At 52.3% G+C, this 17690-nt stretch overlaps 1 protein-coding gene across 5 annotated transcripts; it reads left to right on the top strand.

The window, feature by feature from the left end:
• The first annotated feature begins 283 nt into the window (after positions 1-283).
• On the top strand, positions 284-3214 carry LOC102432622 (erythroid transcription factor-like). Of its 5 annotated transcripts, none has more exons than XM_014450207.2 (5): positions 284-1380; positions 1480-1589; positions 2120-2245; positions 2703-2808; positions 3019-3214. In XM_014450207.2, exons 1-5 carry the CDS (start codon positions 882-884, stop codon positions 3069-3071), a joined length of 894 nt encoding a protein of 297 aa, XP_014305693.1. In that variant the 5' UTR covers positions 284-881; the 3' UTR covers positions 3072-3214. The 5 variants fall into 5 exon arrangements, with proteins under 5 accessions (XP_014305693.1, XP_014305692.1, XP_023604565.1 ...); XM_014450206.2 differs by having other exon boundaries at positions 3004-3139; XM_023748797.1 differs by lacking the exon at positions 2120-2245.
• The last annotated feature ends 14476 nt before the right edge of the window (positions 3215-17690 follow it).

The raw sequence follows: 17690 nt of genomic DNA, 5'->3' as shown, positions 1-17690 counted from the left end.
CGGGAATCTCTGACCTGATCTTTCATAGGAACCCCTAAACTTGCCCTCTGGAAACACCCTCCTGACCCTGTGTAGGAAGCCCTGATGTGACTCTCTCTCTCTGACAGCCTTGGTCTGGAAGCCTTGCCCTCACCTTGTACAGGAGCCACTGTCCTGACTGTGGCTAGTGGCTACCACATGATACAGCGTAGCTCTGGGGAGTCTACAGAATCCTGGAGCAGGCACTGCTATAGGCTTTTCAACTCTGTTCTCCTTTCTGCCTCACTAACTTTCCCAGCCTCCCTTGCAATGACAGGTGGACATGTGACAGTTCTGATCAATGGAGAGAGCACAATGACTTACACAACTTCCAGGCCTGGCCCATAGGAACCTCTCATGGGTCCTTTAATGAGCCCTGGCTGGTGTTCTCAGTGGTGAGAGCATGGGCTTGTGCACTGAAGGGTCTCGGGTTTGATTCCCAGACAAGGGCATGCACCTGGGTTTAGGTTCGATCCCCAGCCCCAGTTGGAGCATATGCAGGCAGCTGCTGCACTGGCTTTTCCGGCAGGGTTCCATGTTACTGGGGTTGCCATGGAGACCTTTAGCTAGTGTAGAACCCAACAAAGAGGCCATCTTAGAAATGGCTGGAAGCCCTCACGAGGCTTTGTGGATCACGTTCCCTGTGTATGTGCAGACCTGGGAATATACATCCCCAGACTGCCTCATTGGGACTGAATATGGTAAGTAGGTGGGGGTGGCCCTAGTTGAGTGGCCCATGGGGCTCCACACAGTTATGCTCAAAGCCCATTGGGAAAAGGCTGCAGGTGACTGCAGCTGCCAGAGTGGCCAGTGGGGCTCAGACCCAGGAGTCACCCAATGGCCAGCAGCTGCTCTGGCAACCTATGGGAAGGTGGGAAGGTTGGCCACCATGTGGGGCTGTTGGGAACCACTGCACCCTGAAAGCAGGATGGCTTCAGACCTTCTGTTCCCTTCTTTCTTCCTTCCCATACCCATCCACACCCCAAACAGCCTTCCAGGTGAATTCATGCCTCTTCTGTCTGGAGGGGACCCTAAGAGGCTCACCATACACCAGCTGGGCCTATGGCAACACGGGGCTCTACCATCCCACAACTGTGAGCCCCCCCTGGGACTACACCCCTCCCCAGGCCTCCGAAGATTCCTATGGGAGAGGCACCTTCCCAGAGAACTTCAGGACAGAGCGACTGAGTCCGGACCTGTTGGCACTGGGACCTGCAGTGCCTTCCTCCATCCCTGTCCCCAGCAGTGCCTACGGGCCCCCCGACTTTCCCAGGAGCTTCTTTCCTCCAATCAGAAGCCCCCCCAGTCCAGCGGTCTATTCTTCCCCCAACCTTCCTGGAACCCTGCCCCCGTCCACCTGTGGTAAGGTTCCCCCAAAGGGACATGGAGGTTGAGGAGGGGGATGGGGTCCAAGGCAAAGCTGGGCTGAGCCTGGTCCCTCTTGCCCCCTGTCGGCCACAGCAGGGGCCAGGAAGAATAGGTACTGCAGAGCGAGAGCCACTCCACATTGCTGGCTGTGCAATGCTGATGGTCAGATGATGAATAGGCGGAACAAGCCCCAAAGGCGCCGGGTAAGACCCCAGGCCGGCCTCCCCTCACCCAGGTACTCTGTTCTCACTCTGCGCAGGGATCTCTGTCCTCACACTCTATGAGAACCCACATCCCCCCTCCCTGCCCCATCCATTCAGGGACCCAGCTCTGTGCAGGAGTGTCTACCCTCAGCCCACCCTCAGGCTGCAGCAGGCACGCCGTCCACTCCCTGCACAGCAGGTTTCATCCTGGGCTACACACTGGGATCACCATGGGGCCTCCCTAGATGGGTTGATTTACTTGGTCTGGGGCGCTGGCTGGGGTATCAGGATTGTTTTCGACTCCCCAAGGGAAGTCCAATGTCCGCCAACGCTGAGAACCACTGATGAAGGCCCCCCCACGCCATTTGGAAAGCCCCGGGACAGGAGGCCATGTCCTCGCCCCTTAGAGAACCCTCAGTCTACGCCTTGTCCAGGAAAGCCCTGCCTGCACCCTGACCCTCACCTCCTGGGTCCTCCCACGTCCCCCCCCCCCGGCAGTGCACTGACCCTCACATTCTTGCTGCCCCCAGAAGGTCAGCAAGCGGGCAGGTGCCCAGTGCTCCAACTGCCAGACAACCATCACGGCAGTGTGGCGGCTGAATGCCAATAGAGACCCCGTGTGCAATGCCTGCGGCATTTACTACAAGCGACACCAGGTGTGCCCTGCCTCTTGGAGCCTCCCCCCTGCACCCCCATCCCACTAACCTGGCCTTCCTTCTCCTTTTTCTTTCCTGTATTCTTCCAAACTCCCTTCCTCTCTTCTCCCTGTTATTCTCCTCCCTCCTCCTTCCCCCTCACCCCTCTCTTCTCTGCACCTTCATCTCCTCCCTGCCTTTCTTTTCCCTCCTGCTCCCTTCTCTCTCCTCCATTTCTCATCTCCTTCCCCCTCCCCTCCAGCCATCAGCTAGTCCTATGGTTAGAGGCTCCCCCTGCTTAGGGCCTCACAAGCTCATGATTCCTTAGGGCATTACCTGTGCCACAGCTGGGGCCTGCTCCCCTAGTCCTTGACCCAGTTCCCTACTCTTAAGGAGTGGGGTGGAACGGGTGTCCCTGGTGGAGACACAGAGGCAAAAGTCTGAGGTTGGGGAACACTCATGGCCTCTCTCTCATCAGGTGAACCGGCCACTGACCATGCGGAAGGATGGTATCCAGTCTAGAAAACCCAGGGCATCACAGAAAAAAAAGAAGCCAGTGTCGAGTCTGGCAGGCACAGGACCAGGTGATGCTCCGGCTGGTGGCTTCATGGTGGTGGCTGGGGGCAGCGATGGTGGGAATTGTGGGGAAGTGGCCTCAGGCTTGACATTGGGCCCACCTGGTACTGCCCATCTCTACCAAGGCCCCGGCCCAGAGGTGCTGTCAGGGCCTGTCAGCCACCTCATGCCTTTCCCCGGGCCCCTGTTGGGTTCATACACAGGCTCCTTCCCCACAGGCCCCATGCCTCCCACCACCACCAGCACTGTGGAGGCGCCACTGAGCCCATGAGGACACAGAGCATGGCCTCAGAGCAGGGGTAGGGCCCCTCTCCGCGTGGAGCCAGAAGTTTCTACAACCCAACCTGTTAGCCCCCGCACAACCTTTGGTTTGGACCATCAATGATTTGTAAAATAAAGTATCAGAGTCCTGAAGTTGGAGGTGTGAGTCTGAGTGGGACTGAATAAAGAGCCGGGGTAGGTGGGGTGTGCAACGGTGCCTGTGGTTCTCTGGTGATGGCGTGAGGCTGTGTGAGAGCACGTGTGACCCTTCATGATAGTGGGTTATGATGTGCAAGTATGATTGTGTACTAGTATGTGAAACCGCGTGTGACAGCAACCAGGGTGTATGATATGGCGTGTACATGCACACGTCATGGGCAGAGACAGTGTGTGGTGGCTGGCTGCTCTGTGAGGTGGTGACCATGGGGGTGAGGTTGTGAGAGATGGTGTGCATGACACCAGACAACTGTGAGAAACGGGGCACAAGTGACTGTATGAGAGGACGTGGGGGTATGTGAGTCACGGGGTGCGCTGAGGCAACATGTGAGGCTGTGCTCATGTGATTGTGCACCATGCAGGGTGGTTCTGAGACGGTGTGACAGCATGTGTACCGGGCACAGCCTTTGCTCAATAAACATTTCTGGGATGCTCAACAAGGACTGTGTAGGACGGTATGTGGAGACCTAGCAGTGTGACCTGAAGTACTGCGTGTCGGGAGGTCTTTGTGGGTCTGGCAAGGGCAGCACTTGTGTGCAAGCATGTGTATGTGAGCGCATCGCATATCCTGTGCCCTGTCACAGTGCCTCTGGGTGGCTGACAGCGTGAGCAGCTCTGTACACTTGTTTGTGGAGGTATCAATATATATATAGGTGCAAGTTAGGGACCCACCTCCAAGGGACAGAAGACATGTTCAGGACAGGAATGGGAGGCAAGAGTGGGGCTGGAATGGCAGCCAGCAAGAAGGGCAGAAGGCCAGTCTGGGACCGTGGGGTTGTCCATGCGCCTTCCTGTCACTCATCTCTTATCTCTCTCAGCCCAGCTCAGCCTGCAGCCCTGTGGGAAATGGAAGAGAAGGAGGGGGAGATTAGGAGAACAGAATAACCTCTAGGGGGGATATTTAGTCCCCATAGGTGGGGAGCTCCCCACAGTGCCAACTCCCTCCCCAACACACCCACTCACCTGGGTGAACTGCTCCCCCTAAAGTGGAATCTGTTCTTCCATGGAACAAACCCTCACACTGGAGCATGCACAGAGTCAGGTGACATCCTAACCCAGACAGCGGCTCTCCCAAGGCCACACAGCTGGTGGCACAGGGCTGAGCCAGGCTCCGTGGCGTAGCCTCCACACTGCCCAGAGGCTCCTAACCGCAAGCAGCACCGTTTCCTGAGTGCTCACTGTGGTCAACAACAGCTGGAAGGCTCAGGTGCTTTCCTTCATGAACACCTGAAAAAATACTCTGGTCCGGCCGGTGTGGCTCAGTGGTTGAGCATCAACCCATGAACCATGAAGACATGGTTGGATTCTTGGTCATGGCACATGCCCAGGTTGCAGGCTCGAACCCCAGTGAGGTGCATTAGGAGGTGGCCGATCCATGAATCTCTCTCATCACTGATGTTTCCATCTCTCTCTCCCTCTCCTTTCCTCTTTGAAATCAATAAAAATATGTGTGTGTGTTTGTCTTTTTTTTTAAAGAAATCCCCATCTGTAAACTCTGGGAACGCTGACTGAGTACAGAAACTTGCTTACATTGTTGACGATGGCCCCGGATGTCACTCTGCACAACAATCCCTACGTCACGCCCCACCCCACAGAGTCCACAGGAACCTGTGATCCAACTCTCAACATGAACCTCAGTCTTGAACTTACATGTAAAATCCTTTCCTGAACCTGTGGTGGGGCGCCTGTCCTGACCCCCTAACTTTAAGTCCAGATCTCATTCTATACAGGCACCTACAGCCTCACCTGGCACAGAACCCCCTGCCCAGACACTGCACAGGGCTTGCTGTCCTAACCCTGTGCTGGCTCCATGGCCCTGACCCTCTACAGGAAGCCTAGCCTATAACAGTGCTGGAGCCTATAGCCAGATTCTGCAGAAACCTTTCCCTGACTTCCAACAGAAATCCATAACTTGACCCGTTTCGGGAATCTCTGACCTGATCTTTCATAGGAACCCCTAAACTTGCCCTCTGGAAACACCCTCCTGACCCTGTGTAGGAAGCCCTGATGTGACTCTCTCCCTGACAGCCTTGGTCTGGAAGCCTTGCCCTCACCTTGTACAGGAGCCACTGTCCTGACTGTGGCTAGTGGCTACCACATGATACAGCGTAGCTCTGGGGAGTCCACAGAATCCTGGGGCAGGCACTGCTATAGGCTTTTCAACTCTGTTCTCCTTTCTTCCTGACTCACTTTCCCAGCCTCCCTTACAATGAAGCGTGGACATGTGACAGTTCTGATCAATAGAGTGAGCACAGTGACATACACAACTTCCAGGCCTGACCCATAGGAACCTCTCATGGGTCCTTTAATGAGCCCTGGCTGGTGTTCTCAGTGGTTAGAGCATGGGCTTGTGCACTGAAGGGTCTCGGGTTTGATTCCCAGACAAGGGCATGCACCTGGGTTTAGGTTCGATCCCCAGCCCCAGTTGGAGCATATGCAGGCAGCTGCTGCACTGGCTTTTCTGGCAGGGTTCCATGTTACTGGGGTTGCCATGGAGACCCTTAGCTAGTGTAGAACCCAACAAAGAGGCCATCTTAGAAATGGCTGGAAGCCCTCACGAGGCTTTGTGGATCACGTTCCCTGTGTATGTGCAGACCTGGGAATATCCATCCCCAGACTGCCTCATTGCGACTGAATATGGTAAGTAGGTGGGGGTGGCCCTAGTTGAGTGGCCCATGGGGCTCCACACAGTTATGCTCAAAGCCCATTGGGAAAAGGCTGCAGGTGACTGCAGCTGCCAGAGTGGCCAGTGGGGCTCAGACCCAGGAGTCACCCAATGGCCAGCAGCTGCTCTGGCAACCTATGGGAAGGTGGGAAGCTTGGCCACCATGTGGGGCTGTTGGGAACCACTGCACCCTGAAAGCAGGATGGCTTCAGACCTTCTGTTCCCTTCTTTCTTCCTTCCCATACCCATCCACACCCCAAACAGCCTTCCAGGTGAATTCATGCCTCTTCTGTCTGGAGGGGACCCTAAGAGGCTCACCATACACCAGCTGGGCCTATGGCAACACGGGGCTCTACCATCCCACAACTGTGAGCCCCCCCTGGGACTACACCCCTCCCCAGGCCTCCGAAGATTCCTATGGGAGAGGCACCTTCCCAGAGAACTTCAGGACAGAGCGACTGAGTCCGGACCTGTTGGCACTGGGACCTGCAGTGCCTTCCTCCATCCCTGTCCCCAGCAGTGCCTACGGGCCCCCCGACTTTCCCAGGAGCTTCTTTCCTCCAATCAGAAGCCCCCCCAATCCAACGGTCTATTCTTCCCCCAACCTTCCTGGAACCCTGCCCCCGTCCACCTGTGGTAAGGTTCCCCCAAAGGGACATGGAGGTTGAGGAGGGGGATGGGGTCCAAGGCCAAGCTGGGCTGAGCCTGGTCCCTCTTGCCCCCTGTCCACCACAGCAGGGGCCAGGAAGAATAGGTACTGCAGAGCGAGAGCCACTCCACATTGTTGGCTATGCAATGCTGATGGTCAGATGATGAATAGGCGGAACAAGCCCCAAAGGCGCCGGGTAAGACCCCAGGCCGGCCTCCCCTCACCCAGGTACTCTGTTCTCACTCTGCGCAGGGATCTCTGTCCTCACACTCTATGAGAACCCACATCCCCCCTCCCTGCCCCATCCATTCAGGGACCCAGCTCTGTGCAGGAGTGTCTACCCTCAGCCCACCCTCAGGCTGCAAGCAGGCACGCCGTCCACTCCCTGCACAGCAGTTTTCATCCTTGGCTACACACTGGGATCACCGTGGGGCCCTCCCTAGATGGGTTGATTTACTTGGTCTGGGGCGCTGGCTGGGCATCAGGATAGTTTTCGACTCCCCAAGGGAGTCCAATGTCCGCCAACGCTGAGAACCACTGATGAAGCCCCCCACGCCATTTGGAAAGCCCCGGGACAGGAGGCCATGTCCTCGCCCCTTAGAGAACCCTCAGTCTACGCCTTGTCCAGGAAGCCCTGCCTGCACCCTGACCCTCACCTCCTGGGTCCTCCACCGCGCCCCCCCAGTGCACTGACCCTCACATTCTTGCTGCCCCCAGAAGGTCAGCAAGCGGGCAGGTGCCCAGTGCTCCAACTGCCAGACAACCATCACGGCAGTGTGGGCGGGCTGAATGCCAATAGAGACCCCGTGTGCAATGCCTGCGGCATTTTATTACAAGCGACACCAGGTGTGCCCTGCCTCTTGGAGCCTCCCCCCTGCACCCCAATCCCACTAGCCCTGTCTTCCTTCTCCTTTTCCTTTCCTGTATTCTTCCTATCTCCCTTCCTCTCTTCTCCCTGTTATTCTCCTCCCTCCTCCTTCCCCCTCACCCCTCTCTTCTCTGCACCTTCATCTCCTCCCTGCCTTTCTTTTCCCTCCTGCTCCCTTCTCTCTCCTCCATTTCTCATCTCCTTCCCCCTCCCCTCCAGCCATCAGCTAGTCCTATGGTTAGAGGCTCCCTGGCTTAGGGCCTCACAAGCTCATGATTCCTTAGGGCATTACCTGTGCCACAGCTGGGGTCTGCTCCCCTAGTCCTTGACCCAGTTCCCTACTCTTAAGGAGTGGGGTGGAAAGGGTGGAGACACAGAGGCAAAAGTCTGAGGTTGGGGAACACTCATGGCCTCTCTCTCATCAGGTGAACCGGCCATTGACCATGCAGACCGATGTTATAAAGACTAGAAAACGCAGGATATCACAGAAAGAAAAGAAGCCAGTGTTGAGTCTGGCAGGCACAGGACCAGGTGATGCTCCGGCTGGTGGCTTCATGGTGGTGGCTGGGGGCAGCGATGGTGGGAATTGTGGGGAAGTGGCCTCAGGCTTGACACTGGGCCCACCTGGTACTGCCCATCTCTACCAAGGCCCCGGCCCCGAGGTGCTGTCAGGGCCTGTCAGCCACCTCATGCCTTTCCCCGGGCCCCTGTTGGGTTCGCCCACAGGCTCCTTCCCCACAGGCCCCATGCCTCCCACCACCACCAGCACTGTGGAGGCGCCACTGAGCCCATGAGGACACAGAGCATGACTCAGAGCAGGGGTAGGATCCCTCTCCGCGTGGAGCCAGAAGTTTCTACAACACAACCTGTTAGTCCCCGCACAACCTTTGGTCTGGACCATCCACTATTTGTAAAATAAAGCATCAGAGTCCTGAAGTTGGAGGTGTGAGTCTGAGTGGGACTGAATAAAGAGCCGGGGTAGGTGGGGTGTGCAACAGTATCTGTGGTTCTTTGATGATGACTGAGCTCCTCAGAGACAAAAGTGGTATCATAAGTGTTGGAGTTGGGCAAATGCCGGGGATTGTCTTGAAAAGTTACAGTTTGCTTTCCAGGGGGCAGTCTGGCAGATGTTCTAAGGAGGTATCTTATCAGTATCTTTCCCAAGACTGTAAAACATGCTTAGAACAAAAGTTATGTGCCCCCTCCCAGTCACAGCCCGCGTCTGTCCTCAAGAAATAATCCCTCAAAAAGAAAGAGAAGAAAGACAAGGAAAAGAAATAATTCCTTTCTCCTAACTTAAAAAAATTTTAATATATTTTTATTGATCTCAGAGAGGAAGGGAGAGGGAGAGAGAGAAACATCAATGATGAGAGAGAATCATCGATCGGCTGCTTCCTGCACACCCCACACTGGGGATGGAGCCTACAACCCGGGCCTGTGACTTGACTGGGAATCGATCCCTGACCTCCGGGTTCATGGGTCGGTGCTCAACCACTGAGCCACACCAGCTGGGGATCTCCTGACTTTTATAGTAATTATTTCCTTGCTTTTCCTTATCTTTTGCCCACTCCTGCGTGCATTCTTAAACAACATGGCTTAGCTTTGCCTGTTTGAACTTTAGAGAAATCAATGACACCGCAGGCATTGAGGGGGAACTAAACACAGTGCTACAGAGCTCCCGTGTTCACTCTTCCTGCTGTGTAGTGTCCCACGGTGTGAGTACCACATGGTTTAGTTCATCTTTCTGATATTAGTGGACAGTTGAGGCATTTCCAGTTTGGAGCACTTATATGCTTGTCAAAGTTTAAGCCAGAAAGCAGTGCCATTTCTATATACATCTGAGAATATATAGTTCCACCCCCCGCCCCGCTTCTTTTACTTAAATGTAGGTATCACAGGCTTTTACTGTATTTTTCGGTGTATAAGACACCCCCCACCTTTCCAACCCTAAATTAAGAAATCAGTATTTTAAACATATTGCTGGTTTTCCTCTAAGGCCTTCTTCTTTTTTGGCATCTTCAGGAGTTGTTCTTCCTGTTTTCTCCGCTGTCTGATCCTACACTCAGTGGGAGGAGGTCCAAGTGGTCTCTCTGCAGCTCTGTTTCCATGCTCTCTGCACAGCTGATGGCATTCAGTTTGAATTTTGCAGAGTAAGACAATCGCTTACTGGTATTTATCTTTTTATTTTTTGACGTCTTTATGGGCTCAGAATGCTCCGGTCCCTGTTGCAACTGCGCACTCTCCACCTCCACCTCCCATTACGGCATCAGCTGCCGTCAGTAACAATAAGGCTCGTGATGGGAGGAAGCCTATTTGATAAGGTCTGGGCAGCTACGCACCCACACGGCTCCCTCCTCAGCTAACTTCCGTGTATAAGACACCCCTCGATTTTCAGTCTAACGATTTTAGAAAAAAATTGCGTCTTGTACACAGAAAAAGACGGTAGTTTGTGATTTCTGAAGTTTCCATGCCTAGGAAAAAGGGAATACCAAGTAACTATCTTTAGTTTTCTTGACCTATTTACCCGGGTCCATTGTCCCAAGTGTAATGAGGTCAGTCATGATATTTTCCTGGAGAAAAAATGGAGTGACTTTAGGAAAAGAGTGTGTTTCCGTGTTTACCCACTTTCCTTAAGAAATGAGTTTTCGTAACACCAGCCTGTCCTCCAGAAGGAAAGGAAGATAAAAGTCTTAGAAAGAAACATGGCAAAAAGAAACAAAGAAAGAAACATAGTGATTAAAAAATATATTTTGGCTGGGAAAAGTCTTTTAAGACAAGTGTTTCCAAACCCAGGATCCACAAAGCAAAAATGGGTTAGTTTAATTATATGACATTTAAAATGTCTGTGAAAACAAAAGTACCATAACTAAAGACAAAAGAGAAATACAGACCAAAAGAACATCTTTGAAATACACATGGCAGACTACAAGCTGCTTTTCTTAAAATACAAAGAGATCTAATTAATGAGAACTAAGACCAGTAATCAACAGGACATAGGCAAAGGTCAGGAACTGGTCACTTACTAAAAAAGAAATATAGCGCCGGGCACATGCCTGGGTTGCGGGCTCCATCCCCAGTAGGGGGCATGCAGGAGGCAGCTGATCCATGATTGTCTTTTATCATTGACTAGAGGCCCGGTGCACGAATTTGTGCATGGGTAGGGTCCTTGGGGTAGATCAGGGCCATGGGAGTTTGGCTGGCAGGGGGGGAGGGACCACGGGAGGTTGGCTGTGGGAGCGCACTGACCACCAGGGGGCAGCTCCTGTGTTGAACGTCTGCCCCCTGGTGGTCAGTGCATGTCATAGCGACCGGTCGTTCAGTCATTTGGTCGCTTAGGCTTTTATATATATAGATGTTTCTATCTCTCCCTCTCCTTCCCTCTCTGAAATCAATAAAAATATATTTAAAAAAGAAAGAAAGAGAAAGATAGATTTCTGTGGTAGTTATTAAAGATGTTCCCAAGTCCCGCCTCTCTCATTTCTCCCCACACAGGATAGAATTGCACTTTGAAGGTAAGTGTGGGCACGTGGCTTGCGGCTGATGAGATCTGAGCAGAGGTGACATGTCCCTTCTGCGTGGACACCTGAAATGCCAGCACATGCCACCCCCTCCCCCTCCCCAGTGATTGCGGATACAAGAGTTGAGATGGGGTCTGGGCCTCCGGGGGACAGTGATGAGTGCAGCCTTCGTACCAACCTGGTCAGATGTGCAGTTGGAGCGGGAGGGACATTTCACCCCCTGAGACTGGGAATGCTTTGCATGACCTCAGCCTCCGCCAGCCCGTCATGACTAATGCAATCTCCCCGAGAGAAAACCCAAGTGCAGAAAGAGTGAGCTCATTTGTATGCGTGTGTGTTTATGTGCTTAAGACGTTTCTGGAAGAAAGCCCGAGGAACTTAATAGGGCTGACGACAAAGGTGTTGAAAGGAGGCAGAGATGGGGGAGGCGATTTCTGCTTTTCACATCACAGTCTGTAACGTTGGATTTGAAAACAAAACCATGACCATGGTTAGTGTGAGTTTCAAACTAGCTAATGTTTCCACAAAAAGCTTCCCACCAGATTCCTGTTCATGGCAGCCTTCTTCATAGTGGCCCCAACCGGAAAGAGCCCAGGTGTCCGTGGAGGAGGGAGAAACAAATTCCATCCTTACTGTCTAGGAATGAGAATCAATGAGCTACCGTAAATGTAACAACATGGATACTCACGGAGATATGACATTGAGTGAAAGAAGCACACAAGAGAATATGTACAGTTTATTCCGTTTATGCAAAGTATAGAAACTGGCAAAACTAATTGATGGTGTTAGAAGTCAGGATAGTGGTCATCTAGCTGGCTGGGTTTTTTAAAAGTATATTTGTATTGACTTCAGAGAGGAAGGGAGAGGGATAGAGAGACAGAAACATCCATGATGAGAGAGAATCATGGACCGGCTGCCTCCTGCACACCCCTCACTGGGGATCGAGCCCGTAACCCGGGCATGTGCCCTGAGTGGGAATCGAATTGTGACTTCCTGGTTCACAGGTCGACGCTCAACCACTGAGCCACACCTACTGGGCGTGGGTTTTAACTGGGGGCTTCTGGGGCAAGGGCCACACAGATATGCTCAGTGTGTGGAAACGCATAGATCTCTGTCTTATCATGTGTGCACATGTGTAGGGCACAGTTGGAGAAAAGGCTCCCAGCCCAATCTAGTTGCTATAAAGAATTAACAGATAGAAAGAGGGTGGCGCTTGGCTGGGTGGTGCTGGTGGCACAGGGCAGAGCTGGGGCAGCCTGTCCTGGCTGGTGGTGCCCTGTTGGCAGTGACTCTTCAAGTGCAGGCCTGAGCACATACATGTACTGAAGCCGGGAGTCCAGTGCCCTCATGTGAGCCCTGGGATTGATGGGGCAGAAAGAGAACGTTGGGGACCAGCGAGGGTTGTAAGAAATACGAGTCATGCTCTGTTGACCATGACTGGGTTGTTCTGGTGAAAGAGGGCGCATGCTCACCTGGCTGGGAGGGGCACCTGGGCCCTGGGAGCACCTGGAAATGCGGCCCATCCTCCCATCGGGAGCTGCCTATGGTCATGGAAACATTAGAAACCTGGTTGCAGAAGCCAGAGGCGCCAGCCCTTTGCACACCCCCAGCCTTTGCACACCCCCAGCCTTTGCATGCCCGCAGGCCTTTGCACACCCCCAGCCTTTGCATGCCCGCAGGCCTTTGCACACCCTCAGCCTTTGCATGCCCGCAGGCCTTTGCACACCCCCAGCCTTTGCATGCCCGCAGGCCTTTGCACACCCCCAGCCTTTGCATGCCCGCAGGCCTTTGCACACCCCCAGCCTTTGCATGCCCGCAGGCCTTTGCACACCCTCAGCCTTTGCATGCCCGCAGGGCTTTGCAAACCCCAGTCCGCATAACCTGTGAGCTGCCCATTTGGCCCGCCCTTTGCCTACTCCCCCACGTAATCTTTGTCCTTCTACCCCATATAAGCAGCTGGCCTATGGGGGTACAGAGCAGGTTTTTGTGGGTGACCTGCTGCTCCCCCTGCTGCCGGCAGGATTGGGATAAACGCTCACATAGGATCCAACCCCGTCTCTGCTGAGTTGGCTCAGGTAGTGGCAGGCGGCCGGGCCCACTGACTGTCCGGTTACAGAATGAAACCCCAGCAGCGACACTCCCCTCCCAGGCGGGACCTGAGCGTCCCCCTCTTGGCATTGCGTGTGAAGTCCGCGCATGGACGTCCACTGGGACCCTGAGTGGTGACCAGGGCCTTCCATCCGGAACAGGGCACCCTTGGCCACCAGGCAGGGGCCTGGCTCTGCGGCAGGAGGGATGCAGGGACACCGGCTGGAACCGGAGCTGCTGGCCGCCTGGCGCGATGTTTAATGAGCTTCGTGCAAGGGACCTGGCTTTGCTTTTCACATCCAGAAAGAACACGATCTGATTGCAGCCATTGCACTGCACACAGAACCAAATGAAAAGAACAAATGCCTGCAGAGCGCAGCGCCAGGGTCCCCTGAGGTTGCAAGTCCTTTCATAATCGCATTGAGACATCGCTCGCCTCCTCCCTGTCCTGCTCGCACGCGCAGTGGCATTTGCCCAGGGCTCTGTGTGTTTGCTGACACAAAGATGGAGGGGCCCTGGGAGGGCGCAGCTGGCTTCTATTAAGTCACACACGGGAGATTTGTGAGAACGCAACACAATGCCGCTTCTCTGGTTATTTTTTTGTTTGTTTGTTTGTTTTGGAAAAGATATTTTTCATAAACGTATATGATGTATGCTACGGTGTAATGGGCTTCTTATCTTGTTTTAAATGAATTAACAGATACATACTTTAACATTTGCTCAGGTGTTGTTTTTTAAATATATTTTTATTGATTTCAGAGAGGAAGAGAGAGGGAGAGAGATAGAAACATCAATGATGAGAATCATGGATCGGCTGCCTCCTGCACGTCCCACACTGGGGATCGAGCCTGCAACCCCGGCAGGTGCCCTGAATGGGAATCGAACCTTGACCTCCTGGTTCATAGGTCAACGCTCAGCCACTGAGCCACGCCAGCCCGGCCTCAGTTTTAATTTGTAACGCAGTCAAGATTGGTAACTGTAACAAAACTCTGGGGGACCTCAATAATTTTGAAGACTGCAAAGGGGTTTTGAGACCACAAATTTGTGAACGGCTGCTAGCTCTATAGTTTTTTTAAAACTTTTAATTTTATAATAACTTTAGATTTACAGGAAAGTTGCGAAGCCAGTACAGAGTTCTGGCACCCCCACCCGCTTCCCCTAATGTTAGCATCTTGCGTCATGTGCCTTAGCCCAAATGAAGGAGCCAGTGTCTGTGTATTGCTGTTCACTAAGCTACAGGCTTCCCTCAGATGCCCCCCCATCTCTCTGCTAATGCCATTGTTTGTTCCAGGAGCCCATTTCAGGCAGCACATTCCATCGAGCGCGGAGGGCTTTTTCAATTTGTCCAGTTTCAGTAATGGTCTCTCATGCGTTTGAGATGCAGGCATTATGGTGCATGCGTCCCATGCGCCCCGCTCTGCAGGAAGGACGGGTGACGAGCTCACATACGGTCCGTGCAGAGCTGGGTGCGTGGTCACCGAGAGCACCCAGCACCCCAACCAGCACGTGACCCAGAAGCCCCCTGGGCCCCACGGCACAGACAGCTGGTACAGGATAAGAAGGAGCCGGGAAAGCCCAGGGCAGGAGGAACAGGGACGTGCAGACAGAAAGTTAAAACAAGGCCGCACAGTGTGGGCAATTGGCAGCTGGTCCTCAAATAACAAGCCATTATCTTCCTAGCCAAGGACGAAGGATGCTTGAGAGCAAATGGTTAAAAGCCTCTCTAGGAGAGAAGGCGGAAAGGGGGAGGAGAAGGGGGTGGGTGAGAGGACAGGGGAGTCTTTTTCAGCCACTGAACAAAGAAACCAGCCCTGTAGGGAAGGAGAAAGGAAAAAAAGATCATTTCTGTGTGTGTGTGTGTGTGTGTGTGTGTGTGTGTTCACTCCCTAAAGCAGAGAAGCCAGCAGTCTCGAGGCTTGACAAGATAAAGGTGCCAGGCGGGTCTCATGAATTCTGGGAAGGTCACAACAAAATAAAAGGGACCTTGAGAATTCATCTGCGCCAAGATATTCAGCAGAGGAATTCTGAAACCTGCAGACAGGAGGCCATATAACGACTCGAACCCCCACCCCACCTGCTCTTCAGATTAGCTGAGACCCGTGCTTCATGAGCCAGATGGAAAGGTTTGCTTGCCTTGCTTCTCTAATAAAGGTGCATGCTTCAGTTGCCTTAATAAATTGGCAATCAGAGTCTCATTTAAATGCATTGAATCCAGGTTGGGGACAACTCTCTCGCTCTGACGCAGGAACCACTGTCCTGCCTTCTAACAGCAGAGAAGAGTCTTGCCTGCTTTTGTACTTTATGTAAATGAAATCATACCACGTGTGCTCATTTGTGTCTGGCTTTTCTGCCCAACAATCTGTGTGTGAGATTTGATAGACTAACTGGAACTGGAAGGGAACATGACCAGTCAGGAAGGTCTATGAGAAGAGCTGGAGCTTATGGGAGTTCTCGCGAGATCACTACAGGAAGAACTCTATGTTTCCACTAAAGCTCTATGGTTCTAACTTCCCCTTCCCTTAACTTCCGGCTTCCCTTATATAAATGCCCTCCATCTGGGGTGCAGGCCCTGACTGCATGCCTTGGGTTGCAACCCTTCTCCGTGGCCACACCTAGGCATACTGTTTTTCAGGGGATAGAATCATTCATTTGCTGCGCGCACTTGTAGTTCTTTCCCTCTCCTTGCTAGATAGCAGGGCTCAGCAGACTTTCTGTACAGGCCGGATAGTAAATGATTTAGACTTGTAGCTATATGGTTTGTCATAACAATTAGACTTTGCTATGGCAACATGAAAGCGGCCACAGACTATACAGAAACAGATGAGCATTTATTTTCATGTTTTTATATGATCCATGTTATGTCATTAAAGTTTTGGCTTAGTTGTCACCCATATTGCTGTATATCTATCATCTTCTATAATAATAAAAGTGTAATATGCTAATTAGACTGGACATCCTTCCAGACGACCTTCTGGAGGAAATCAGGGTTTCGAAGGAGGCCCAGGTTCCAGGTGGCAGAGGGAAGCTGGTGCTGGCAGCCAGGGGAAGAAAGGCCTACTCTTGCATGAATTTTGTGCATCAAGCCTCTGGTGTTTTCATAATTCACCATTATCAACAGCTTGAATGCTTTTGTTTAATGTAAGTTTAATGAGTGAGGTGGTTATTTGGGTTATATTCCCCAGAATAAAATGACTGTGCCAAACAGTATGAATATTTTTATAGTTCTTGCTATATATGACGATTGTATATTTTGTATCATGTTTTCATTGTTTGAAAAGTAAACTATGTTGACTCTTTTGATTACACGGTACACAAATGGAACTCAGAACAGTTTAAACCTCAAAGAACACTTCTTGGGGGAAGGCGGAAAGGGAAGTTGTTATTTAACGAGTACAGAGTTTCAGTTTTGGATGGTGGAAAAGTTCTGGAAAAGAAAGTGAGGCCTGGCCAGTGTGGCTCAGTGGTTGAGTGTTGATCCAGGAACCGAGAGGTCACCAGATCAATTCCCAGTCAGGGGAATTCTCTCTCATCACGGATGTTTCCATCCTCTCTCCCTCTCCCTTCCTCTCGGAAGTCAATAAAAATTAAAAATAAAAGAATAGTGGGGATGGTTGCATAACAATGTGAGTGTGAAATGCCACTGAATTGTACTCTTAAAGGGGCTAAAATGGTAAATTTCATGTTCTATATATTTTACCGCAATTTTTAAGACAGGAGGAGAATTTCTTGGCTCTAGCAACTGAATCACTCGCTTGGTCATGGCTGGATTTGGGGGCCCATGCAACACCCTTAGGACTTTGGCCCTCTCGCTCCCGTGTCTTAGTTCTTTGTGTGGGTTCCAAGCTCAGGCAGTTGACATAGTCCCCAGTGTCACTACGGTTATGTCTTCCTTAACCCTCATAACCCCGGAGAATTGACCACAAGTCTCTCCCCAGGGTCCATGCCAGTATCTTCAAAAGGCTCTGAGCCCTGACCAGTTTGGCTCAGTGGCTAGAGCGTCGGCCTGTGGACTGAAGGGTCCCAGGTTCGATTCCGGTCAAGGGCACATGCCTGGGTTGCGGGCACATCCCCAGTAGGGAGTGTGCAGGAGGTGGCTGATGGATGTTTCTCTCTCATCGATGTTTCTAACTCTCTATCCCTCTCCCTTCCTCTCTGTAAAAAGTCAATAAAATATTTTTTTTAAAAAAAGGCTCTGATTGGCCGGTTAGGGTCACAGGCCCGTTCTAGCACCATCAGCGCCTTCAGGAGGATGCGTTCCTTGGGCCACGTGAGTCATCTTATTCCAGACCCAGGGCCTGGGCGTCTCACCAGAATCGGGGAGGGACAGTTCCCCAAAGAAAGAGATGACTTCTGTTGCCCGCCTGGTAACAGAAGCAGCAGGGCCAGGCCGCAGCAGCAGCTGTCCGCTGCATATGTTCTGGCCTTCCTGTGTAACCCGAGCACGACCAGAGAGCATTGAAATGTTTCAAAACATTCTTCTGTTATTGGTCATTTGTTTTTGTTTTCCATTGTCATGCCTGTGGTTTGACCATTTGCTGGCTAGCATTTCTGCCTCTGTGAATACCAAAGCTCATTGGGACAAACGAGCTAACATGTGCTAAATCAAGGAGAGAATGAGTCTTTGT

This window comes from Myotis lucifugus, unplaced genomic scaffold (genome assembly GCF_000147115.1).
Source record: "Myotis lucifugus unplaced genomic scaffold, Myoluc2.0 scaffold_1824, whole genome shotgun sequence".
Lineage (NCBI taxonomy): Eukaryota > Metazoa > Chordata > Mammalia > Chiroptera > Vespertilionidae > Myotis > Myotis lucifugus.
This window is presented reverse-complemented; position numbering and strand designations above follow the sequence as displayed.

Excerpts from the sequence above, each read along its gene's own strand:
- LOC102432622 (XM_014450203.2), top strand. The coding sequence starts at position 882 with ATGGGAAGGTGGGAAGGTTGGCCACCATGTGGGGCTGTTGGGAACCAC. Across the intron at positions 1,590-2,119 it reads ACAAGCCCCAAAGGCGCCGG|AAGGTCAGCAAGCGGGCAGG; the intron begins GTAAGACCCCAG and ends TGCTGCCCCCAG. Across the intron at positions 2,246-2,702 it reads TTTACTACAAGCGACACCAG|GTGAACCGGCCACTGACCAT; the intron begins GTGTGCCCTGCC and ends CTCTCTCATCAG.